The sequence below is a fragment of the Diabrotica virgifera genome, chromosome 7 (assembly GCF_917563875.1).
Source record: "Diabrotica virgifera virgifera chromosome 7, PGI_DIABVI_V3a".
NCBI classification, from domain to species: Eukaryota; Metazoa; Arthropoda; class Insecta; order Coleoptera; family Chrysomelidae; genus Diabrotica; species Diabrotica virgifera.
Genome location: NC_065449.1, coordinates 190,750,856 through 190,777,493, shown reverse-complemented (window position 1 = coordinate 190,777,493; position 26,638 = coordinate 190,750,856). Strand labels below are relative to the sequence as shown.

The following is a 26,638-nucleotide window of genomic DNA, read 5'->3' as shown; positions in this document are numbered from 1 at the left end:
TCATCGTTAGTAAAATATTTTCAGGATGACAATAAAAGCCATTTCGTTGGATCACAGTGTCAACTACAGCTTTTAATTCGTCACTTAAATATCTGAAATATTCAATTAGCTTCCAAAGGTGAAGAGTTCCAAATGTACTCACTGGTACAGTTTTTAATAAAAACCAAACCTTTGCATATACTCGCAGAATATACTCTGTTAAAATTTTTAAACTAGGCGGCGGATTCTTTACTGCAATGTAAGTCCTAAGATAAGATTCTCCGTAGTTAGCTATCTTCCATGAGATAATTTGCCAGGAGGGTTATTCGCTAAATTATTTGGACAGTTTTCGGAAGATATGGCAGTGCACATTTGGTATAAATATTTTTGATTGCTGCTTAGTTCTTTTAAATTTACCTCAGGCAACTCAATTTTGAATTTTTAGTAGCACACAACAGGTAATCGCTCATAAGTTTCAATAAGTTTGCCGATAGAACACGAGAATGATACAGGTCCTGTGGTATTTCCGTCCAGCTATCTAACCAAATGTCGAAGTGGCAATTCGTTTGTATGTAGTCGACATATTTTCCATTGCAAGGGTCGTTTATGACGTACTCGCAATTCCAAAAAATGTATTACACCACCGTGGGGCCCAGTGTTAACGACAGTACCACCGCAGCCAACAGCAGTCAACTCGCTAATTGCAACCTGATTTTCTGTTAAATAGTTAACAATTGTTGATGCTATGGTCTTTGCGGTACCATTTTGAGGTGTTACGTGCCCTATGTAATCGCTACCAGGTTCCTTCAATAACACTTGATGTTATTCGACAGTGGTTTTTCTAGATGACGATTCTCCCTGATCTTGAATGTGAAGGGTTTGATTTTTGCGACCATCAAAATAGAGAGTTTGCAGACCAGCATCATCCTTTATGTTTTTTTTTTTGTAAATCAAGTCGTTGAATTTTTTCTTTGTCGATCTAATTTAGACTTGTATATTACATAGACTTGTCATTTTTGGATATCAATCCAATATCTTCAAGAACTGCACTAGCGATCATTGCTCCTTTTCTACTCGATAATCCAGTTCGGTCTATTACAGTCAAAGGTAGGCGCTGTAGGCGTAGAGTGCTTAGGGGTATTATGGATCTTTCTGGAGCTGGACAAATTTACCTGGCGGTGAGGTTTAAGGTTGTTAAAGTTAATCAAGTATTTTTTTAAGTGCATTTGAAGCTATTTTTAGTCGTTTGAAGCATCAGGTTTCACTGATGTAAAAATTTAATTTTTAATTTTTTTAGGGGTCGGGCGGGGGGGCTAAATATTAAAATAGAAAAAAATAAAAATTTCACTATTCATTCTAGACCATTTGGCAACTTTCTTCACTACAGGCATAAAAAAACTAGAGAACCGACCCACCCTATTATACGCCTCTACTCGACTTTAAAGCCGCCGCGCGTCGCACTTTCATCATCAGAATCTTGAAATTGAATAAACTTTAATTTAGGCACTTGACAAACGCAAAAATTATATTCAAGCTTCGAAAGTGCTTATCTTCGCATTTTTCAGATTTTATTTCAGAAATTTTGAGAAAAATGACAAGATTATTTTTGTTAGGATGACTCGAAATGCTAAAAACATATTTTTGTGGACAAAAAGGTGATGTTTTGGATATGTTAAAAAAATTGTTAAACAATTTCTGCCCAAAAATTTTGCACGGCACCCTTCTCATTTGTTTATAGAGGATAATTTTTAACAAGAATCCGCAAAGAAACCGAATTAGAACAACCAGACACATGTAGCATTAAATCCGGACCCCGGAAGGGTCATAGGTTGTCGAAACGGACCCTCAGGGAATCTAATTGGTGACCCCTGCATTAGAGCATTTCTAGCAAAAGTAATAGACAAGGCGAAAACGGCGGGTTCGTTGGAAAAAATATACCCATGAGATTTTTTTGCATAATCACATTCGTGAGACACCCCAGAATAAGGTTCAAGAAGTCGCCCACGCGAAAATTGGTCCAATTTTTTTTAGCAATTTTTTTTAATCAAATTGCAAGAATCAGTATCTTTGGCCCGGAGAAATTTTTTTTAGATTTTTCGGACAATTTCGGACAGAAAAGGTCTCTTATAATTTTTCTCTAAAGTTGATCGTGTTCGAGTTATAAGCAATTTAAAATTTGAAAAACGCGAAAATGGCTATTTTTAAGACTTAATAACTCGGTTAAAAATGATTATTATGAAAGTCAGAAAGTGACTAAATCAGATCTAAAGCCTCCCTTCATGATCCTGAAGAAATTTGTGTCATTAATCTATTGCTAAGCTGTTATTTTTAATTATTAAAAATGAGTGGTAACATCGTATTGACGCGGCTGTAAATGTGAGTGCGAGTGAGATCCGCCATTGGACTGCCTGAACGGCATCTCTTTCGCAATCATAATGGACAGCCGCCTAATACGTGCATGTCGCTCATTAGTTTTATTTAAAAATAACAGCTTAGTAATCAAATAATGACCAAAATTTCTTCAGGATCTTGTAGGGGGGCTTTAAGCTTTGATTTAGTTATTTTCTGACTTTCATAGTAATAACTTTTAACCGAGTTATTAAGCCTTGAAAACAGCCATTTTTCGTTTTTTCAATTTTTAAGATGCTTTTACCTCGAAAACTATTAACTTTAGAGAAAAATTATAAGAGACCTTTTTTATCAAGAATGGTCCAAAAAACCTAAAAAAAAAATATTGATTTTTACAATTCGATTAAAAAAAATTGTTAAAAAAATTTGGACCACTTTTCGCGTGGGCGACTTCTTGAATCTTATTCTGGAATGTCTCACGAATGTGATTATGTAAAAAAATCTCATGGGAATATTTTCTCCAAAGAACCCGCCGTTTTCGCCTTGTCTTTAATGGCAGGGGCGGTTTCTCCATTGTTCATTTGTGCAGTGAACACCCAATCAAATTTCATTAAAATACATATTTTTAAAAATCTCATAAATATCATAAATATAGAGTAAACTAAATGTAAACCCAAATACTTACGATGTCGGGATAGTATCACGAGGTTTTTCCTGGTTTTCCCTCGTGATTTACTATGGAATCTCTAACGCGAGAATTTCAGTGCCACCGTTGCATTTGGTTGTCTTTTTAAAGACAGATCACATGCTATGATTTTTTGTGGCGGATATCTTAAGTTGGGATTGATTTCATGTAATCGAATGAACTATCTTTTAGTAAAGTCGTCCCAGGAACGCAACTCATAAATATTGGCAATATCATTTTAAAGTCGTCTACTTTAAAATGTATAATACGTGTCTGAATTGCCGATATAAATGAGTCAGATTAAATAAATTATTAGAAGAATTTTTTACTAAGCAACAACATTTTTGTTTATTTAGTATTATTTTGTATTTTGACAACGACACCCGACTTGGGCGTCGATACGTTAATAAAATCATTTTTAGGTAAAATTGTGGCTTATTTCCCATTTGAATATACTTGATTATAAAAATGTCACAAGAAAATAGCTTCAGAACAACTCATAAATATCATTAAAATATTTTTCCTTCAATCTCATAAATATCATAGTATCATTAAAATATAACTGTATTTATTAATCACATAATTTATTTGCACAACACCGCTACGCTAGATGCACGTGGTAAGTGCAGAATTCAAATTCAACCCAGCCACTATACAGTAACCCTATAGAAGAACGAAAGCTATTAAATCCGTGAACCAGCGATTCTCCTATCTTAAAACATTGAGGATTTGTGCACTGCACACAGAGACCGGGGCGGAGCGTTTCGATTCACAGTTTGGCATTTTCTATTGTGGGAATTTATTAAATATACCCTATTCCACGAACATACGCCTGTTTTGGATTACTTCGACAACGAATATTTTACTCCGTGCGCAAAATAAGAAGAACGAATAGTATATTAAGTATGGAGAACGGTAAGGGTTTTATACCGATCGAAGACAATTGTTTGGAGGAGGAGCGGTGCGACGACTCCAATTATTGTCTGAGATCGGTTACCCTTAACGTTCAACATGCTTATAACGTTTTTTGCACGATTGATACCATTATAAATTATAAAATTAAACATTTTCGTCATATTGACTAGTTTCATTCATTTTATCAAGATAGATACTTGGGTTGTTAGGTAGTAACTAGGGTGCATAACAACAATGGAGAATTGAGTTTTTATTTAGTTGTCAATAATTTTAAGTACAATTTTGATTATTATAAATTAAAATATGAGCGAAAGTGAATTTGAAGAAATTGAACGGGCTTGGGAAGAAGGGTGTTCCGCAATTATTCCCGAAAAATCCAAAATCCGTTATCAAAATACCTACCAAAGTTTTAAAAAATGGTGCGAAGGAAAGAATTTAAGAATCTAAGAAAAGACTGTATTGGCATATTTCGTTCAAAGACATATGCAGTTGAAAGCTCCTGGAAGCCTCTGGGCAGAATATTCAATGATTAAATCCACCGTTTTTCTTTATGATGGCATTGATATTTCCAAGTTTTCAACTTTGATCGCGTATTTGAAGAGAAAAATTAACAAATTGTACCATAAGTTTCAATATTAATAAATAATTCGTTAGTTTTCTTTATTCTTTCAAAAAATAAATTAAAATTAAGAGATTTTTTAACTCGACGGTAAGTGAATTACTTACCGTCGAGTTGGAGTACTTACCGTCGAGTTGGATTACTTACCGTCGAGTTGCTAGTAAATGTCACCTACTGACGTAAAATCTGTCACGGTAAACAGTCAAAAATGACCAGTCGTGCAAAAAGTAAATTGAAAATTACATTGTTGTTTATTAGAATAATTATTTGCGCCATTTACTTTCCTACTTCTTATGTTGCACAGTAAAATATTTGTTGTCGAAGTAATTCAAAACAGGAGTATGTTCGTGGAATGGCCATACAATATTAGTAGGTAGTTTTTTTAGGATGGAGCCTTATTCAGTGAAGTTTATAAAAGAAAATGCAAATAGTTTTGAAAATCGACTTCTTATAAAAAGAATGGACTAACTTGGCCGGAGATAAACTTGGTACAAGAATGTGCAATAAGAAAAAAAAAGTTTAAACATTGTTTTAAAGTTGAACAATATAGAAAAACTTCGTGATTATGCGGGTGTGATAAACTACATTCTTTATTTTGTTTTCCATGTTTAGTGTTTTCAAAGAATAAAACTATAATTTCAATCTCGGTCTTTGGATGCCGTTAAAATAAACGGATTTTTAAACAGTTTTGACAAAGCCATTTCAATATTCGTAACTTCTGCGTCCACCTTCACCACCGAAGAAGCGCCATCATTCAGTAGGTATCATATTCTGCACAAAACAAAAAAAGTGTGTGACATCCTGACTAATCGGGTCAAAGATTGGTTTCATTTTACAGAACATCTTTTAGCGAGGCCCCAAAAATTTTTCGCCAGCGGCGCTTATTCACCGTTTGTATAATTACATTCTTTAATTGAACACCCTCCTTAAATTACCACGAGCCGCCACTGTATAATGGCTTTAACAAATGATGTGTTTCTTACTTTTTGGTATGACTCATTTCATTCAGAGTTAATGATAGTATAATGAATGTTGCTTGATATACTAAGGAAAATATTATATTCTAGTCATTAAATACAAAATAAATCGAGTTGAAGAGGGTATAAAGGAGTATGAATATTATTTTCTACAACTAATGACGTTGGATAGTTAAAATGAATAAAACCACAAAACAATTTTTAATGTACCTACTATACTAAAATCCCAATAAAGATGCACTTGCACTAGAAATAAACAAACCAAGACACGTTAAATGTTACGAGGAACATTTCCGAATGATGATTTCTTCTTTTTAAAGTACCTATCCGTTCTGGATGTTGGCGATCATCATGGCTATATTGACTTTGTTTAGCGCAGCGCCGAACAGTTTAGAGGTATGGTTCAGTGGTTCAGTGTAATCATGATTTACAATGTATATAAATTGTGAACTATGATTTGGGAGTACTCCTTGTAACATTCAACTTGTCTTGCTTTGTTTATTTCAAGTGCATCTTTATTGTGATTGTAGTATAGTACATTATTGTATTTTAATCTATTTGTACTATGCTGTACAATATTTTAATATGTTAACATATTAGGATCACTATTCTCCTTACCTGTACCTCTATACAGACATATCTTTCCTAATTATTATATTTCCCCAGATGTTTATATCTTGTATAATCGTCTTACACTAGGTCTTCCTTGGTCCTGCCTCTTTACTTCTTAGAGATTTGATTATAATTTGGCGTACTGAATATTCTCTAACCATTTTAACATTTGCTTTCTTACTTATATTGCATCATTTTTTATTTATTTATCTTCATAAATTTGCGACATTTGTATTTTCGTGCTTTTTTGTCACTACAGTCATGCATGTAATGATTCTTCCTTTGAGAATCGCTTGATTGTTCTTTTTTGAACTGTCAAGATTAGCAGCGTCTACCATAGTGTGATTCTTACAGCTGCATTATAGTTGTCATGCACTAGATTTCATTTGAACGATCTATAAAAATATAAATTTTCAAAAATATCATTTCTGAAAATATTTTAAGTCCCAGCATAAGATACGCTAAATAAATACACTAAGCAGCAAAATTAACGCACCACCTTAAAAATGGGACATTTTTGATGTCTCGTCTTTCCTAAACCTCTTGTCCGATTTGAGTGATTTTTTTAGTATGTTATAGCTTTATTCTTTAACAATATCCCTGTAATAATATTGTTGCTAGACAGGTAAGTTGTCATTGTATACCGGGCAGTGACGACTTGTCCTATGAGGCAGGTGAGGCAGCGCCTCACCAGTATATCAATCGACTATTTACCTTATTTCTCTATACCATCCTCAATTCTTTAAATACAACTTAACTTTTTGAAATTTGCTAAATAACTTTTATGAAAAAAAAAATAAAAATAGGTACGGCCCTGATCTTTGTCGTCCACGTGCGAATATATCTCTCAAATTGTTAGGTGAAGCCGGGTGAAGCAAGCCTCTCATAGTTCCCTTGCCTAGCATATTACGTTTCGTAAAAGGGACTAATAGACGGAGCTCGGAACCTCAACCTGTCATGAATTTCGGACGCTGATTCAAATATCCTATGAAGCATGCCTCTTAGTAGTTTTAGATACAATATAAGCGTATAGGGTCGAACTGCACCGATCTGTTTAATGGATAAAAATTATTGGATATATATAATTTAGTGTGTTAATAATTATAAAAAGGAGGAGGTGCCCAATTTAATTTTCTTCTGACTATAATTAATAATTAAAAAATTACTTTTTTATAAATTAAAGAACATTTCGGCCCAGGCAGATATTATTTTAAATCTTTTGAATCATTCTAAACAAAAAGGTCGTATTTTGTAATTTTTCCCTTAAGTTGGTCGTTTTCGAGTTTTCAACAATTTAAAACCGAAAAAACAACGAAAGATATCGATTTTCTAGACTCAAAAACAAGAAAAAAATATTCGTTTTGAAATTACAAAGTACCTACGTAAATTCAAGTTCAAACATTATTCTATCAGTTTTTGATAAGTATCTTAGAGTTATTTCATTTTAAAATATTGTTTTTTTAGTTGCTAATGCAGCCCGATCGCCCGTCTTCCCATAAGGCACCTTCCTCATTAACAATTTAAAAAAGACATTTTACAGTAGAACATGGAAAAATTTTTACCGGGACCTGATAGAAGAGGGTTGGAACTTGAATTTAGGTACTTGATGATTAAAAAATAATATTTTTTTACTCTTTATTTTAAGCCTTGAAAATCGCCATCTTTCGTTCTTTATTCAGTTTTAAATTGTTTATAACTTGAAAACGATTAACTTGGAGAAAAATTGAAGGGCTATTTACAAAAACAACAAACGTGTGTTTTTAGGATTTCTGTAATTTTTTAGTGTAAAAATACAATTTCTATGAAAGAATTGAAAAATTTAATGATATTATTTATAGATAGTATTTATAGATATTATATCTATAATATTTATAAATAATATTATTAATAGGTATTTCCAAATTATTTCATAGAAATTAAGTTTTTACACAAACAAATTACAGAAATTTTAAAAATACAGTTACCTATGTTGTTTTTGTAAATAGCTCTTCAATTACGAAAGTCCTTTTTTATTTCGAATGATCCAAAAAATCTAAAATAATGTCTGCCCGGGCCAATTTTTTTTTAAATTTATTTCATTTTAAGTCATGTTTTAATAATCATTAATTACTTATGTCAGAACAAAATTAGATAGGGCACCACTTGTTTTTTATAAATATTAACATACTGAATTACATAAATATCCAATATCGAGTATTAAGTTTTACTTAATATATTGACTTGCCAAAGTATACTTTCGCTCCTAGAGCATTTTCAGGGGCATTTCGTCAAAAAAAGGAAGGTGTCCTCGAATGTCATAAATTATTTGAAGTGGTGGCAACTTAAATTAACATATATCTATCTAACAAATACTGAACGTACACTACACTGTAACGTACAAATTGATAAATTTATCTGTTTGTACCTCCATCTTCAAAATGTAGAAATACCAAAATTACCGGCACTCAAATTTATCTGTTTTTCCTTCGTGTAGTCTACGTTAAGTATTTGTTAGATATATGTTAATTTACCTTCCTTTTTTGACGAAATGCTCCTGAAGATGCTCTAGGAGCGAAAGTGTACTTTCGAAGATTAAATAAAACTCACTGCTCGATATCTGCCTTTTATTTCGTAAAAAATAACTTTATTTTCTTTGTTGTCATTTTATTATTATAATTTTATAATAATTAATTTTCTTTTAAGCACGCTTTTCATAAAAAAAAAACTTAAAATAACCACAAAAAAAATCACCGGAGGGACCGCAGACGTTCGGATACAATCAGCGTCTCTTTGCAAAGACAATGACGTCGACTTTGCAAAGTAACAAGACACCTACTCAACACACACACTACACATTACACCTGAGTTAGTGATAAGTAATACAATTACGTGGCTAAAGGTTCTAGTTCTAAACCAAAGCCAGAATCAGAGAAAAAAAAAACAAAATGTAACCCTTAGTTTATTATAAAATGTACATAAAAATCAATCTTATAATATAACAGTAATTTGTTTTTGCTTGGTTGTATTGCCCTATATTCAATAGGTACATTTACAATATAAGATTGGTTCTAAACTAAAATTATCACGTGTTTGTAGGTGTATATTTTTTGCGTACAATAATTTCATTTTGGAAATTGATTAAACAAAATCAGTTGTTGTCCGTTGTTTTCATGTACCTATTTTCTAATGTAAATTTTGCTTAATATGGCTGTACAACGCTGATGAGACCCAGGAAGGACGAAACATCTGATGCATACTGTTTTGATATGTGGTATTAGTAATTATTTTTAGCTAAAAAAGAGCTACTATGAGTATGAACCTATCGCAGACTTAACCAGGAAACAATTGGTTTCTCTCTAAATACCAGCCTGGAACGTAAAATGGTATCCGGCTTTCGTTGCTATTCTTTTGCCAATAAAATAGTTATTTAATATCATTTGCAAGCGTTAAAATAAATACGGCAATGTTCTGTAGACGGCCTCATGTTATGACGTCACAAAATCGACCTTCGGGTCATTAAAGAGAAGCTAATAATAATAATAATATTCCTCAAGTGTAGTGTGCCTCACCATCTTGTACTATCACGAGCCGCCCCTGATACAGGGTGTACCAATCATACTGTGCTTTTTTATAAAAGTTCGGAACACCCTGTGGAATATTCTAGCATTTACAAAATGTTGAAAGTAAAACTTAATTGTAGCCTTAGGCCTTCTTAACATTTTATTTTTTGATTCATTCGCTAATGTTGTATAATAAAAGAGAAATATTATTTTATATTACAAAATAGGTTTGCTATTTGGTCTTGAACAATATCATTCCAAATCTCGAGAGCAACTGTTTCTATCTCTTGTAAGGTTCTAGGAGGTGGCAAACGCTGTCTTAGTCTTCTGCCAATTATATCTCACAAACGTTCGATTGGGTTAAGATCTGGACTATGCGGTGACCTATGCGGTAATTCAAAAGTTCGAAGATTTACCTGTTGTAAATTTTCGGTTAAAGTTCGTGCAACGTGAGGTCTTGCAGTATCGTGCTTTAGCAAAAAATGGTTACCCATTATAAGGAGCTGATAGCACGGTAGCTAAGTAATTCGCTATGTAAGGTCACTGCTTGAATACACTCATCGCGGGTCAATTCCTTGTAGAGAGTTCCATTTCCACCTAACAACAAAGAGAACATTACGGAATTCAATAATAAATCTACGAATTTTTTCAAAAAAACCAGACACCTTTTGACTGTTAACAATTTGACATTTATCAAATTGTTAATTTAGCATAGCCTACTTTAGGCTGGTTTATTAAACTGAGCAGAAAATAAGGATTTATTGATGAAAAACATGGCTAGTTGTTAAAGTATCTAACTTTTTTATTTTACAATATAAGCTAATCAATCAAAAAAAAATGTTAAAAAAACTTGAGGCTATAGTTGGGTTTAAATTTTAGAATTTCATAAATGCTAGAATATTCCATAGGGTGTTGCAAACTTTGAGAAAAAACACAGTTTGATTGATACACCCGGTATATAATGGCGATTTACCTGTTTAGCAACAATATTATTACAGCGATATTGTTAAAGAATAAGGCTATAACATATTAAAAAAATCGCTTAAAACGAAGAACAGGTTTAGGAAATACGATACATCAAAAATGTCCCATTTTTAAGGTGGTGCGTTAATTTTGCTATTTAGTGTATTATAATTAACACTAATTTATAGCTACCTAAAAATTTTGCCATCACATTCCAATAAAACCTTGATGATTTATTTATCCTTCCTCTATTTATTTTATGTATATTTTATGAAACTTAATTAAGCTAACAGCACCAACATATTATAAATCCATTCTAATTACAATTTTTTTGGCAGGTTGTAGCATTAGCATTGGCATCAGCTATTTTGGCTGAGCCAGGCATACTTGGGGACATGATAAGAGGCGTACGTGGTGATGATGGACAAGTATACACGTCAGACGGTAAAGATGGCAAGTAGTAGCAAATTTACCAATTTAATTAAAAAAAGTTGTTAAAATTATTATCATTTTGGATTATCTTAAATGAAGTTAAAATAATCAAAAATAAGTAAATCATACCTCCAGGTGCACTTATAATGGTAGGGGAGCCCAAGCGGGCATTTTTGCAGTTACTCGAGCGCATCAGTTTATCATATGGGGAGAAACCTGGTGCCCTGCAGATGTACCTCTACCATATATTAGCTCTTAACACAGGGGAGTTCGTTAAGGGGGGCCCGAAAAAAAAATCTATCCTTAAAAATACTCGAAATTGTCAGATTAAGTAAGGTAAGTTAAGGACATGCAAAACAGTGTATATTTAAAAAATCTGACGATTTGAGCGGAGCGTAAGGAAATGGGCGAGTTAAAAGTTTCACAAAAAAAAGCGAATAATTCGCGAAATTAACGTTAGATCGAAAAACTAAAAAATACGTATTCAATATTTTTCAAAAATTTATCGAATGATACCAAACATGACCCCCCACGGAGAGGAATGGGAGGTAAATTTAAAATTTTAAATACAAATCCCGCGATATTTCGCAAAATAAACATTAGATCGAAAAACTGCTAAATACACTTAATCAATATTTTTGAAAAATCTATCGAATGGTACCAAACAAGACCCCTACGGAGGTGAGGTGGGGGGTTACTTAAAAATCATAAATAAGAGCCCCAAATTTTTATTCCAGATTTGGATTCTTTACGTAAAATTAAGCAACTTTTATTCGAAACATTTTTTCAAACTATGGATAGATGGCGCTATAATCGGAAAAAACGATTGTTGGAAATGGAAAATTAAATTAAAAATGGAAAGTCCCCAATAAAATGGAAAACTTTACTTAACTTTTTTTGGTTTTAGAACCTACTCTTCACTACCCAATAGGTCCCCAAATCGCTCGAGTGACTGCATATTTAGCATACTTTCCTCCCCTACTATAACTAAATCCGGTAGTACTGACGCATAGTTTCCGCAATAAAATATGGAAGCTTCTCAATATACATGATATATAAATGTGTATATAAGTCTTTCTTAATAAAGTTGGTATTAATTATGAAACTGTTTAATAAGTCGAGTTATCTGATAATATTAGGAAACATATACAGTGATGAGCGTGCTAATAACCGGCAAAATAGCGCAAAAGATGGAAAACATATTAAGAGGAAACAGTAGCGATCAACAGGTAGCAAAAACGCGTTCCAAGATTGCGGATGTAATTTTGAATATTTTTTCGAGATATTTGGCACACGTATCCGTAATATAATAAAGAATGGCGGTACAGAGCCCAATTTGAAAAATATGTTAATATGTGGAAATTACTCTGTAATTAAATACAATATGAAAGAAACCATCCTGTACCGCCATTAAGAAGAACAAAAAAATACTCTTTCTTCAAATAAACTTTTTTATCCGATGCCTAGATTTTGTGTCATTTTGGAACTACTAAAATTTTTTATGTCATTAGTAGTTCCAAAAAAGTTTATTTGAAGAAAGTGTATTTTTGTTCTAGTATATTGTATATTCTTGTATATTCTTGTATAATGTATTTAATTACAGAGTAATTTCCACATATTAGTATATATTTCAAATTGGGCTCTGTACCGCCATTCTTTATTATATTACGAATACGTGTGCCAAATATCTCGAAAAAATGTTCAAAATTACAGCCGCAATCTTGGAGCGCGTTTTCGCTACCTGTTGATCGCTACTGTTTCCTCTTAAATTGTGAGATAAAAAAAATAAAACCAATAGAGTTGTTAAATTTATCGTTAAAACTGTCACTGTGATAGTGGCATTTCTCAAACTCGTCCGATGTCTAAAGGTGGGAAACAATCAATATAATGTCAATCTATAAGTTACCATCGCTAAATTTAACACCTCTACTAGGTTAATCTCTTTTTATCTCACAACTTAATATGTTTTCCATCTTTTGCGTTATTTTGCCGGTTATTAGTGCGCTCATCACTGTATATTAAACCATTTATTTACTAACACTTAAATCTCTATAAATCAGGCAAACAAACTGATTTTTTGCAAAGAATGTCAATTCCTATTTTCACTGAATCTATTTAAATATACTGCTTCTGACACCAATGTAATGTTTATTTTAATTTATTTGCAATTTTTTAACACTTATTTTAATTTATATCCATTTTTCTGACGCCAACATTTAAAGACAGTTAGTTTCTTAAAGACGGATTACATATTGTACACATATATTTTACCGACTAACCATAAAATCTATGTTCGCGGCTTACGTATCAGAGTGTCTAAGGACCCTGATACGTAAGCCACTGCAGAAATTAGGATAACCTGGAATAGAATGTATGTAGGTATGTATCAGTCGTGGTGAAGACAGCATGTCAAGAGAATGGGTGGAGAGAGAATAGCTCAAATCGCAGGAGATTCAAAATTAACAGACAAGAGACCACTAGGAAGGTCCTTTAAACTGTAGCGACATAACGCAGCCAACATTACATTTAAAACCGGTGAAAAACAGACCAAGGGACTTAATACAATAGCAATAACAATAATAGATCAATATCATAGAGCCTTAACAGAAAGGATGCGCTAAGGGTTCCATGGGCTGCAAAGAACAACTTATCATCGACTCAGTCATTTCTAATCAGGCATATTTCAAAAGGAGGAACCTATTTACTGCCTTCATTGATTACAAGAAGGCCTTTGATTCAGTGCCGCATGAATGGCTTATCAATATATTAAGAATATATAAAGTCGATGATAATATAGTGACCTTTTTACAGCATATAATGACAGAGTGGAAGACTAGAATTCACCTTCAAATACCTGGTGAAAATAACATCGAAACTGAAAATATCGCAATCAGCCGGGGCCTTTTCCAAGGAGATTCGTTAAGTCCACTGTGGTTCTGTCTAGCTATGAACCCACTATCTCAGCTATTGAACTCCACTAACGCAGGTTTTAGCATCAAAAATACCAACAATGTGGTGGCGAAGCTTGATCATCTGTTGTATATGGATGATTTGAAATTAATGGTTTCCACTAGAAACCAACTAGATGAGATGCTAAGAACTGTAGAATCCTTTTCAAATGACATTAGTATGCACTTCGGACTAGACAAGTGCCGTGTTTTAAATATAGTCAGAGGAAAAGTACAGCCGGTGGATTCGATATGCAAAATGGCCAGAACATCGAGGCCATGGGTGAAAACGATATGTATAAATATCTTGGAGTAAAGCAAGCGCGGAAAATTGACCATAAGCAAATGAAAACTGAGGAGTTTATACGAAGAGTAAAACAGCTGCTTCGTTCACACCTTAACAGCAGAAATTTGTTTAAGGCACTAAACACCTACGCATGTTCCGCACTTAGCTATACGTTTGGCATTGTTAAGTGGACAAAAACGGACATAGAGAATCTTCAGCGAAAAATAAGAACACACCTCACAAAGGCACAAAAACACCATCCTAAAAGTGCAGTAGAAAGAACGACATTACCACGGAATCTAGAAGGAAGAGGACTTATGGATATAGGTGAGCAATTAGATAAACAAATTGCTAATTTCAGAAATTATTTTCAGTTGCAAGCTGAGACATCTACTCAACATCGCGCTATTTACGCAGTAGATGACACAACACCGATCAAACTGAGGGAACCATAAATGCGCATAAACCGCCTCACTAAAGACGAAAAACTGTGCACCTGGATGGGTAAACCTCTGCACGGGCGACATCTCAATGAAATGAGGTCAGCCAAGACTATGTCGACAATACAGCGTCGAACTATTGGTTGACATCAGGAAAGATATTCCCTGAAACGGAGGGTTCATTACTTGCCATTCAGGATCAGGTTATACCAACCAGAAATTACCTAAAATATATCATCAGAGACCCTCAGTTTCAAAACGACAGATGCCGATATGGATGTCAAGCCCAAGAAACCATCCAACATCTTACAGGGGGCTGCCAGGCATTTGCTGCAACTGAATACAAGAAACGGCATGACGCAGTGGGAAAAATCCTTCATAAAGAGATAGCTATCAAGCTGGGACTTCTCCAAACGGACCATCTCCAGTATTATCAATACGTCCCTCAGAGTGTGCTTGAGGATGGCAACTAAAAGCTATACTGGGACCGCACTGTGCTCACAGACCAAACAGTGGCACATAATAGACCAGATCTCGTACTAGTTAATAAATTAACCAGACAAACAACACTAATTAATGTGGCGATACCTATAACAACAATAATCTACCTAGTAAATTTACTGAAAAGATCGCCAAGTACAGAGATCTGGAAATTCAAATACGAAGGCAATGGAGGATGTAAAGTACCCAGACGATACCGATTATCATGTCTACTACTGGAGTCATTCCGAAGACCCTCCTCAAAAGCATTAAAAAGCTGGGTCTGAATGAATTTCTTTATAAGACCATGCAGAAAGCTGTACTACTCGCGACGGCCAGAAGTGTACGAAAATTTTTGGGAGATACATCTGCATTCCAAGTCACCTAGGGCTCGATAACACGAAAAGAGTCCCACCAGAGCTCAATCCTTTTGATACCGTAGGTATCTGGGATGAGTCAATTTTCCCCTTAGAGGGAGTGTGAGCCGTATGGCTAAATCTGGACAATAAGAACAAAAAGAAGTAGAAATATATAACTTAAATATTTCTTGAATTTCTTGAAGCTATTCTAGATTATCTTAAAATGTATATAGTAGAAGTCTAATCATTAAACTGAATGGTAGGAATTAAGATAATTAGAAGAATTCACAATAAAATAATTTAAGAGTTCTGAGGTTTCTGGCTAATCTAAACAAAAATATTGTTTTAGGACCAGAACCTCAAGATAATGCAACAATATCAGAAAACGATGACTCTGCTAAAAGCGATAATAACACGGATGAAAATAAACCTAAGTCGATTACATATTCACTTTTTAAAGTATTTTTTGATGTTTTGGATAGATTAGTAGGTAAACATTCTTTTCTTTTTCACTTAGCCAATATGTAGTTCGCTATATGAAGAATTTTGATTAGTATAGTTAAAAGCGAAGATAAAACTTATGATGCGGAATATTATATCAGTCTTACTCATAAATTCTTAAATAAAAATTGGCTTTAGAGTTAACAAAATACCAAATTAATACGTTCCATTCGCTGTCCATTTTTGTATGCAGTCATATTTGTTTGTAGTAAGCTTGCCATGGTAGTTGACCCAACGTTCAAAGCATTCCAAGAAGCTTTGAAATCTATTTATCTTGTGTAACTAGTAAAAAATTATCAATAACTTTTTCTACTGGAGAATTTGGTGGGCATACTGGGACCATCAAAATCAAAGATTTAAAATGGTGGAGTGTCATGGTGGATTGTCCCGGTGTATCGGAACGTATGGCATCCTACAATACATAAATTTTCTCATTAGCTATGGGGTCATTTGATGTTTGTAACGTTCCTGTTTTCCTTGGGAAAAATTTCACGTTACATGTTTATTGGATTATTTTCCAGTAATTCAAATTACTATAACTCCCAATTAAATTTGAGTTTGTATCTGATAGTGATGTAAAGCTTCAAAAAACTGGAATTCAAAAAAATTCCCATAACCACAAAAAGCAAAAAAAAATTAAAGCACTCATGGGAGTGCCTACAGAAGTGAAAACTTCTTATAGTATATAAATTACGAGCTTAATGCTTTTCGCTTCTGCCAGAACGCTTCTATTTAGAAAAACGAAAATTGGTATGCATATTTACTTTTCAGAGATGAATCTATTCCATTAATTGTAAATTTCTAGTACCGGTCATAGGCGTCCGTTTTGGGTAGAGCAATGGGTATTTTATCGCATAACTTTTTTGTCCTTAACTTTTATGCATTTTTGACACCGGATTATTAAATTGTAAGGTATTTTAGTACTAAAAGGTACTCTTGCTTTAAGTGGGTAGGACACACCGTTTTCCAGAAAAATCGATTTGAAAGTTTCTCGTTTTTGGAATTTGAAAAAGAATTGAAAGAACTTTTCAACAAAAAACGAATTATTTTACCAACATAAAGTAAGAGTAACTTTTAGTACTCGAATACCTCATAATTTAATAATCTAGTGTCAAAAATGCTCAAAAATTCAAGACAAAAAAGTTATATAACTGTTGACCTTCCCAAAACGGACGCCTATGAGCAGTACTAGAAATTCGCAATTAATGAAATCGATTTATCTCTGGAATATAAATAACTGTACCAGTTTTCGTCTTTCTAAACAGTTTTTTTGAAATTTTTTTTTATTCAAAAAGCGAAAAATTTTCACATTGATTTTTCTAGAAAACGGTGTGTCCTACCGATTTAAAATAAGAGTAGCTTTTAGTACTAGCATACTTCACAATTTAATAATCCAGTGTCAGAAATGCATAAAAGTTAAAGATAAAAAAGTTATGCGATAAAATAACCGTTGCCCTACCCAAAACGGACGCCTATGATCGGTACTAGAAATTTGCAGTGGATGGATTAGATTTATATCTTGAAGATAAATACGCGTACCAATTTTTGTTTTTCTAAATAGAAGCGTTCTGGAGGTATTTAAGAAAAACTAATTATAAGACGCCATCTTCAAAGAGCTCTAGCTCCCTTAGGAAGCATTTTCGGACTAGGTGAATTGGGTTAAATTATCTTAAAATTATCTGAAGAATCTCCTGTCTTCGTTTGTCGGTAGAGTTTCTGGACACCCTGTATATACGACGAAATTTAGTTCGGCAAAGTGGTGACGGTCGCAAACTCAATACTTTTTTCCTATCTAAAAAGTGCACAACGTCCCTAAAGAAGTATTCACTTTAAAAATTTATTTCGTCAAACAATGACGGTCGCTAATTTAATACTTTTCACCATCCAAAAAGTGCACAACGTCCCTAAAGAAGTTTTCACTTCAAAAATTGATTTCGTCGAAACAATAACGGTCGCTGATTCAATATTTCTTCCCCATCCAAAAAGTACTCAACGTCCTTAAGGAAATTTTCATTTCAAAAATTTATTTCGCCGAAGCGATGACGGTCGCTAATTCAGCACTTTTTCCCATCCAGAAAGTGTGTAACGTCCCTAAAAAAGTTTTCGCTTGAAAAATTTATTTCGTTGAAGCAATGACGGTCGTGATGACGGTCGATAATTCAATACTTTTGAATCATAATTCTAATCATAATACTCTATCTAAAAAGGGCACAACGTCCCTAAAGAAGTTTTCATTTCAAAAATTTATTTCGTCGAAGCAATGACGGTCGCTAATTTAATACGTTTTTCCCATCTAAAAAGTGCACAACGTCCCTAAAAAAGATTTCACTTAAAAAATTTATTTCGTTGAACCAATACCGGTCGCTAATTTAATACTTTTCCCCATCTAAAAAGTCCACAACGTCCTTAAAAGAGTGTTCACTTCAAAAATGTATTTGGTCGAAACAATGACGGTCGCGATGACGGTCGCTAATTCAATACTTTTTCCCCTTCTAAAAAGGGCACAACGTTTAAAAGGGCACAACGTTTTTACAGAAGTTTTCATTTCGCAGAAGCAATGGCGGTCGCTAATTCAATACTTTTCCCCATCTAAAAAGTGCACAACGTCCCTAAAAAAGTTTTCACTTCAAACATTTATTTCGTCGAACCAATGACGGTCGCTAATTTAATACTTGTTCCCCATCTAAAAAGTGCACAACGTCCCTAAAGAACTTTTCACTTCAAAAATTTATTTCGCCGAAGCGATGACGGTCGCTAATTCAATACTTTTTCCCCATCTAAAAAGTGCACAACGTTCTTAAAGGAGTGTCCACTTCAAAAACGTATTTCGTCGAAGCAATGACGGTCGCGATGATGGTCGCTAATTAAGTACTTTTCCCCATCTAAAAAGTGCACAACGTCCCTAAAAAAGTTTTCACTTCACAAATTCTTGCCCAACAAGAGATGCAGGCTTCGACAGAATATTATGCATTCCAACCAGTCTCCATGCACATCAGAATTTATTCCTTCGTGACAATAGGTTTCTCACTTTCATTAAAAACTAAGCTTGATATTATTCTCAAATAAATTAGCACTTCCTATATATAGCATGGTGCAAATATACAGGGTGATTCAGCTTATTCGCCTCGGTCTCTGTACGGAAAACCATTTGATATTTAAAAAAAAAATTTTACAGAAATATATAAGGTCTTTAATACTAGAATCTAAAAATAATGTGAATTATACAGGATGCTCCAAAAAAGAGTGGTATATCAAAGTTATATTTTTTCTTATTGATTGCCCTCTACCTGATAACATTACTGAATCGGCCTTAAAAAATAAGCTATACTTTCTTAAAGGTTTCCTATACCTAAATACAGGGTGTTTTGATTTATTTCGATTTTTATGAAAATGTAAGGTTTTAGAAAAAAATAAATATCTACGAATCTAAGAATCAGTAACAAATTCTTTCTTGGATCTTAATAATAGACTATTTAGCCTACTTAAACAGATGCTAACAGCAACAAAAATTCTTAAAGGGTGGTCAAAATATGAGATTGTCATATTAACAAATTCAAGCTGTAATAACTTACTTAGTTTAAATGGAATACCCTGTATCTTACTAGTCTACCGCGTAGAAAATTTACTTAGCTTTCAATTTATATTAGGGTTTCCTATATCTATCTTTTTACAGGGTGGTCAAAATATTAGATTTTTCTATTAACAAATTCAAGCTGTAATAACTTACTTATTTTAAATGGAACACCCTGTATCTTACTAGTCTATCGCGTAGAAAATTTACTTAGCTTTCAATTCTTATTAGAGTTTCCTATACCTATCTCCCTTAATTCCTCAAATATTTAAAGATTTCGTAATTTGTAAGCTTTAAAAATTAGAATTAAGTACCTGTGTCGTGGTTATGTACAACACATCACCAACACCGGCAATATAATTAAATATCTTAGGCAAGATACTTTCGTTAATAAAATTCACATTTTTATCATTTAATCACACAGAGTGTTCTTATTTTAAATGACATACCTACTCGATATTATATTCTTTATAATGGAAGATATTTAAAATCTCTTCAATTCCATGTAAATATTCTCAATACACATGTTATTCTGTAAATACACATTTTTACATATTTTTGTACAATATGCCCGTTTTCGTCAAAGTAGCCATTACATTTAATTGTTTGTAATTGCGATTCAATGATTAAAACAAAAAGTGGTGTTCTTAAATTTACTTACTAACCATATCACCGTGTTGGTGATATGGTGATATGTTGTACATAACCACGACATAGGTACTTAATTCTAATTTTTAAAGCTTACAAATTAGGAAATCTTTAAATATTTGAAAGATGAAGGGAGATAGGTATAGGAAACCCTAATAAGAATTGAAAACTAAATAAATTTTCTACGCGATAGACTAGTAAGATATAGGGTGTTCCATTTAAAATAAGTAAGTTATTACAGCTTGAATTTGTTAATAGAACAATCTAATATTTTGACCACCCTGTAAAAAGATAGGTATAGGAAACTCTAATACAAATTGAAAGCTAAGTAAATTTTGTACGCGATAGACTAGTAAGATGCAGGGTGTTCTATTTAAAATAAGTAAGTTATTACAGCTTTAATTTTTTAATAGAACAATCTCATATTTTGACCACCCTCTTAGAAAATTTATTGCAATAAGCATCTGTTTAAGTATGCTAGACAGTTTATTATTAAGATCCAAGAAATAATGTGTTGCTGATTCTTAGATTCGTAGATATTTATTTTTTTCTAAATCCTTACATTTTTATAAAAATCGAAATAAATCAAAACACCCTGTATTTAAGTATAGGGAACCCTTATGAAAGAATAGCTTATTTTTTAAAGTCAATTCAATAATGTCATCAAATATAGGGGATTCCATAAGAAAAAATATAACTTTGATATACCACTCTTTTTTGGAGCATCCTGTATAATTCACATTATATATTAAGTGGTTTTCCGTACAGACATCGAGGTGAATAAGATGAACCACCCTGTATATAATAAATTCATTATTTCATAAACAGACGACTTCCCCGGAGGGAGTGTAGTGGTCGACGTGATGTCGTGTATTGTCCGTCTCCAAAGAGTCTCTGGTCATTTCTTTTAACTCATGTATAGGTCTTTTGCATATTCATGTAATTTGATCGGTCTATGTTATTGGTGATTTTTCTCGTGATCATCGGCCTTCCATCTTTCCTTGTATAAGGAGTCTTTCCAGCTTTCTATTTTTGCTTTCATAACCAAAACTACTTTAATTGTTGGATATGAACTTTATTGCAGAGTCGTTGGCTAACTTTTAGGTCTCTTTAAATTAAATTATTTGTCCTAGGGTCGGTCCAAGGGATTCGTAACATTCATCTCCAAAAGAGCATTTCTACCTTTCTCCTTTCCTATTTTTTGTAATTAATTTTCCAAAAGACAATAAACAAAAAATTATTATTGATTCATTTTTAAATTGAGTTTATATATTCCTATAAATGTTTAACAAAATTTGTTGAGAAATGTGTTGAACGTTTGCTGGAATAAGCGCAAACTGGAGAAAATACATACAAATATATTACCAAAATATTTTCCACAATATCATCTGTCATGTATGAATAAGTGTCTTTTGACTTTATAGAGCAGACCAAACCTTTTACATTTAAAATAGTTTAAGATGATAAATACTACAAATGTGTATCTTGAAAATTGTCGGTATTATTTTTATCTTGTAAAAACTTCATATAATATTTCAGTTTTTATTTCTTATTATTATGAATATAATATTTTTCAGTTATCCGTATCATTAATTTTCCATTTTCTTTTTATAACAGTTGTACAATGTCCATTTATTCTTATAAATTATTTAAGGCCCATTCTACTCTACCATAAAATTATCCATTTATTGAAAATTACTTTTTCACATTTAAAGGTATAAATAAGTAATACTGATGGATACGCCCAATGATACCACGAATTAAGAAGTGTCCATCATTAACTAATATTTTTATAGAAACTGTTATTTAATATTTCCGTGCTTGATAAAGTTTGTCTCTACGGTATCTACTTAGAACGTTTATAATCTTTGTGTTAATCAGACTATACAACAAACGATATTTTAGCCTTTATAGTCCAGAAAAATAAGAAAAAAGAGTACACTGTTAGGGACGTTGGGGAAATTATTCACAATTGAAGGCCAAAAATGCACTATTTTAAGAGCTTTCTGCAAAAGGCCGCAACCAACGTAAATACGTTTATGCTTCTTTCCTCAATTACGAAAATGCTTTCGATTGGGTGCAGAACTTGTATTGGAAGCAGAAAGCAGTCGTACTCTAGATGCATTATATGCACTTTGTTATTTTTATATTTAGCTTAATGCCTGGACAACTTATGGCCATTGGCATGGTACAGTACCTAGTGTAATATGTAGTGTGTCAAATTGTCTTTGCAACAATGGATCTACAAACAAAAGTAACGAAGACAAAATTTATGATATTTATTCGTCAACCTCACGACAATGATCCTCTCTCTCTCCTGTCGTTTCCCCATTACTGAGGATCGTGATTTCTTCCAATATTCCTAACAATGTTTCTCCATTGTTCTCTATCTTCAACTGCTCTAAGAGCTTCGCAGAATGAGTTTCCAGCTGAATGCTTTATTTGGTCAGACCATCTAGTTGGTGATCGTTGTCTTGATCTTCTCCCCGGAACGTTTCCAGAAACAATTAATCTCTCCAAACTGTCGTCACCTCTGCGAACCACGTGACCAAAGAATTGCAGTATTCGTTGCAGACATATTGTGGACAGCCTTTTTTTAATCTTGAGTTTGTTTAGAATGGAAACGTTTGTCCTATGAGCTGTCCAAGGTATGCGCAGCATTATTCTCCAGCACCACATCTCAAAAGCATCAATTTTCATTCACCAGTCTCATCTTGATATTTTGAGAGATAGATCTGTCTTTCCAAACTTTAGTTAGGCGACTCATCGCATTTTTTGCCATACCATTACGTCTCCGAACTTCTGCTTCACAGTTACCATCGTTAGTTATACTAGGCCCGAGATAGACAAAGATGTTTACTATCTGGTATTCCTGTAATATGTTAGTCAGTTGAATAGTGTCAAATCTGTCGACCACCATTATTTTTGTCTTAGCTTTATTGATTTTCAGACCAACTTTATTGCTTTCGTACCCAACTCTTCGCAGAAGATGAGGACAATGATTACCTACAGATAAATCAACAAAATATTGAGAAAGTTACTTACTTTATATACCTGGGATACTAGATTACATACTAAATAGAATAGTCCAGGGCGCATCTGTTTTGAGATGGACATTGAGAGGTGACTCAAATTTTTTTTCAGAAATTGCTTGAAAATACCTCAAAAAATAATATTTGAGTTATCCTCCCACTCAAAATGGTCCGGAACATTGTTTAAATAATCAAAATGTCAAAATATGAAGGAAAAATTCGATTTTTTTATTGGTTTTTTGATTATAACTTTAAAACTATTCATTTCTGAGAAAAGTTGTACTAACATAAAAGTTGCGTAATTAAATTTCCTACAATACAGAATTGGTTATAAAATTTAAAAAGTAGTCACCCTTGTTGCAAAATAGCAATAATTGCGAAAAAAAACCATACAATAACAAGTATTCGAATTTTACGTTTTTCAACCATTTACGCTACACTTAGGACCTTCATATTTTGACCATAAAAACTTTATGATATAGTAAAACAACACTTTAAATTTCATTATGATCGGTTTAATAGATTTTGCCAAATAAGTTTTGCAATCCGGCTTTCGCAAAAAAAAATTCATTTTTTTTTTAATGTTGCAGGACGGAAAATAAAGCAGATAGCAAGTTGACTTTTTTTTGCTTATAGAAGTGTACTATACCTTTCATTTGCAATTTGTAAAATTAAAATCGATTAATTACCACGGCGTCAGGAAATTTTTTAAATAAACATTAATTTTTGGTGCTACGCGCAGGACAGCGGTGTTCGATTCACACAAGTTGATTTTCACCAAAATTTCTTCCAATCTTTATGTAATATATTATTTTCTTACTCTATATTTTGTTGTATTTTAATATTTTAATTCCACAAAAATCAAACTAATTTTATTATTGTTTGTGAAATATTGTTTAAACAATTGTATATGTTTAAAAATAATAAACTTTTATTCTCTAAGTTAAAATATATGAACAAAGAAAGTTTTTGCTAAAAAAAGTGTTATTTCAAAAGATAGAGTATGTGTTTTTATTTTGCAATAAACAAATTTATTTATTTATATTGAAATGTAATAAAAATTAAAATGTATTAATCATTATCAAAGGTCATTGGAATGCCCAATCAGGGCAAACTATCCGCTGTCCTGCGCGTAGCACCAATAATTAATGTTTATTTAAAAAAATTCCTGACGCCGCGGTAGTTAATCGATTTTAATTTTGCAAATTGCAAATGAAAGTTACAGTACACTTCTATCTGCAAAAAAAATTTCAACTTGCTCTCTGCTTTATTTTCAGTCCTGTAACATTTTGAAAAAATGAATTTTTTTTGTGAAAGCGGGATTGCAAAATTTATTTTGCAAAATCTATTGAACCGATCTGAATGAAATTTACAGTATTGTTTTATTGTATAATATAATTTTTCTCGTTAATATATGAAGGTCCTAAGTGTAGCATAAATGGCTGAAAAACGTAAAATTCGAATACTTGTTTTTGCATGGTTTTTTCGCAATTATTGTTATTTTGCAACAAGGGAGACTATTTTTTAAATTTTTAACCAATTCTATGTTGTTGTAAATTTAATTACGCAACTTTTATGTTAGTACAACTTTTCTTGAAAATGAATACTTTTAAAGTTATAATAAAAAAACGAAGAAAAAAATTGAATTTTTCCTTCATTTTTTGACATTTTAATTATTTAAACAGTGTTCCGGACCTTTTTGAGAGGGAGGATAACTCAAGTATTATTATTTGAGTTATTTTCAAGCAATTTCTGCAAAAAAATTTGAGTCACCTCTCAACGTCCAAATGTACTAATATTTTTAAAGATGCGCTCTGGTCTAGAACTAGTCACAAGTAAACAGATCAAATTTAAAATTGAAGAATTCGCACAACGTTTCTAAAAATGGACTCATTCATCTGTAACTGTAACAATAGATAATTTTAAGACAATTTAACCCAATTCACCTAGTCCAAAAATGCTTCCTAAGGGAGCTAGAGCTCTTTGAAGATGGCGTGTTGTAATTAGTTTTTCTTAAATGCCTCCAGAACGGTTCTATTTAAAAAACCGAAAACTGGTACGCCTTTTTATCTTGCAGAGATAAATCGATTACATCAATTGCAAATTTCTAGTACCGGTCATAGGCGTCCGTTTTGGGTAGGGCTATGTTTATTTTATCGCATAACTTTTTTGTCTTTAACTTCTAAGCATTTTTGACTCTAGATTATTAAATTCTGAGGTATTCTAGTACTAAAAGGTACTCTTGCTTTAAGTCGGTAGGCCACACCGTTTTCTAGAAAGATGGATTTTAAAATTTTTTGAATTTGAAAAAAAATTTAAAAATTAAAAAAGAACGGTGTATTTCACCAACTTAAAGCAAGAATAATTTTTTGTACTACAATACCTCATAATTTAATAATCTAGTGTCAAAAATGCTTAAAAATTCAAGACAAAAAATTATGCGATAAAATGACCGTTGGTCTACTCAAAACGGACGCATATGGCCGGTACAAAAAATTCGAAATTAAAGAAATAGATTCATCTCTGGAATATAAATACACGTACCAGTTTTCGATTTTCTAAATAGTTTTTTTTTGAAATTTTTTTTTTCAAATTCACAAAACGAAAAATTTTTAAATCGATTTTTCTAGAAAACGGTATAGTCTATCGACTTAAAGCAAGAGTACCTTTTAGTACTAGAATACCTTACGGATTAATAATCCAGAGTCAAAAATGCTTAAAAATTATATAAAAAAAGTTATGCTATAAAATAACCGTTGCCCTACCCAAAACGGACGCCTATGACCGGTACTAGAAATTCGCAATGGATGGAATCGATTTATCTCTGGAAGATAAATATGAGTACCAGTTTTCGCACCGTGAGTTTTCGTTTTTCTAAATAGAAGCGTTCTGGAGGTATTTAAGAAAAACTAATTATAAGACGCCATCTTCAAATAGCTCGAGCTCCTTTAGGAAGCAATTTCGGACTAAGTGAATTGGGTTAAATTGTCTTAAAATTGTATGAGGAATCTCCTGTCTTCGTTTGTCGGTAGAGTTTCTGGACACCCTGTATATGGGCAGTGTTGTTATATGGGACCCAGACCTGACTGTGAAGGCTGAGGTAAAACAATCGATATGTTACGGTAAATGTGATTAAATGGGAATTATTAATAATTACCGGTTACTATTAATACAACCCGAATAGCTAGGTAAAAGTAATAAATATACCAGAAATAATCACATTGGCCGGTTATTATTAATAAATCCCGTATTCAAACGGTAAACGTGATAAATGTTGAATACCAATAAGTTCTTAGAAGCTTG

At 32.7% G+C, this 26,638-nt stretch overlaps 1 protein-coding gene across 3 annotated transcripts in view; it reads left to right on the top strand.

Annotated features, from left to right (window-relative positions):
• Positions 1-26,638, top strand: part of LOC114326356 (PE-PGRS family protein PE_PGRS16-like) — a 90,333-nt gene that overhangs the window by 5,857 nt on the left and 57,838 nt on the right. For 2 of the 3 annotated variants that reach the window (XM_028274694.2, XM_028274691.2), the window contains exon 2: positions 10,977-11,091. In XM_028274694.2, the coding sequence (XP_028130495.1) occupies positions 10,977-11,091 (115 nt within the window). The remainder of the gene's footprint in view (positions 1-10,976; positions 11,092-26,638) is intronic. The other variant, XM_028274692.2, reaches the window with a different exon arrangement.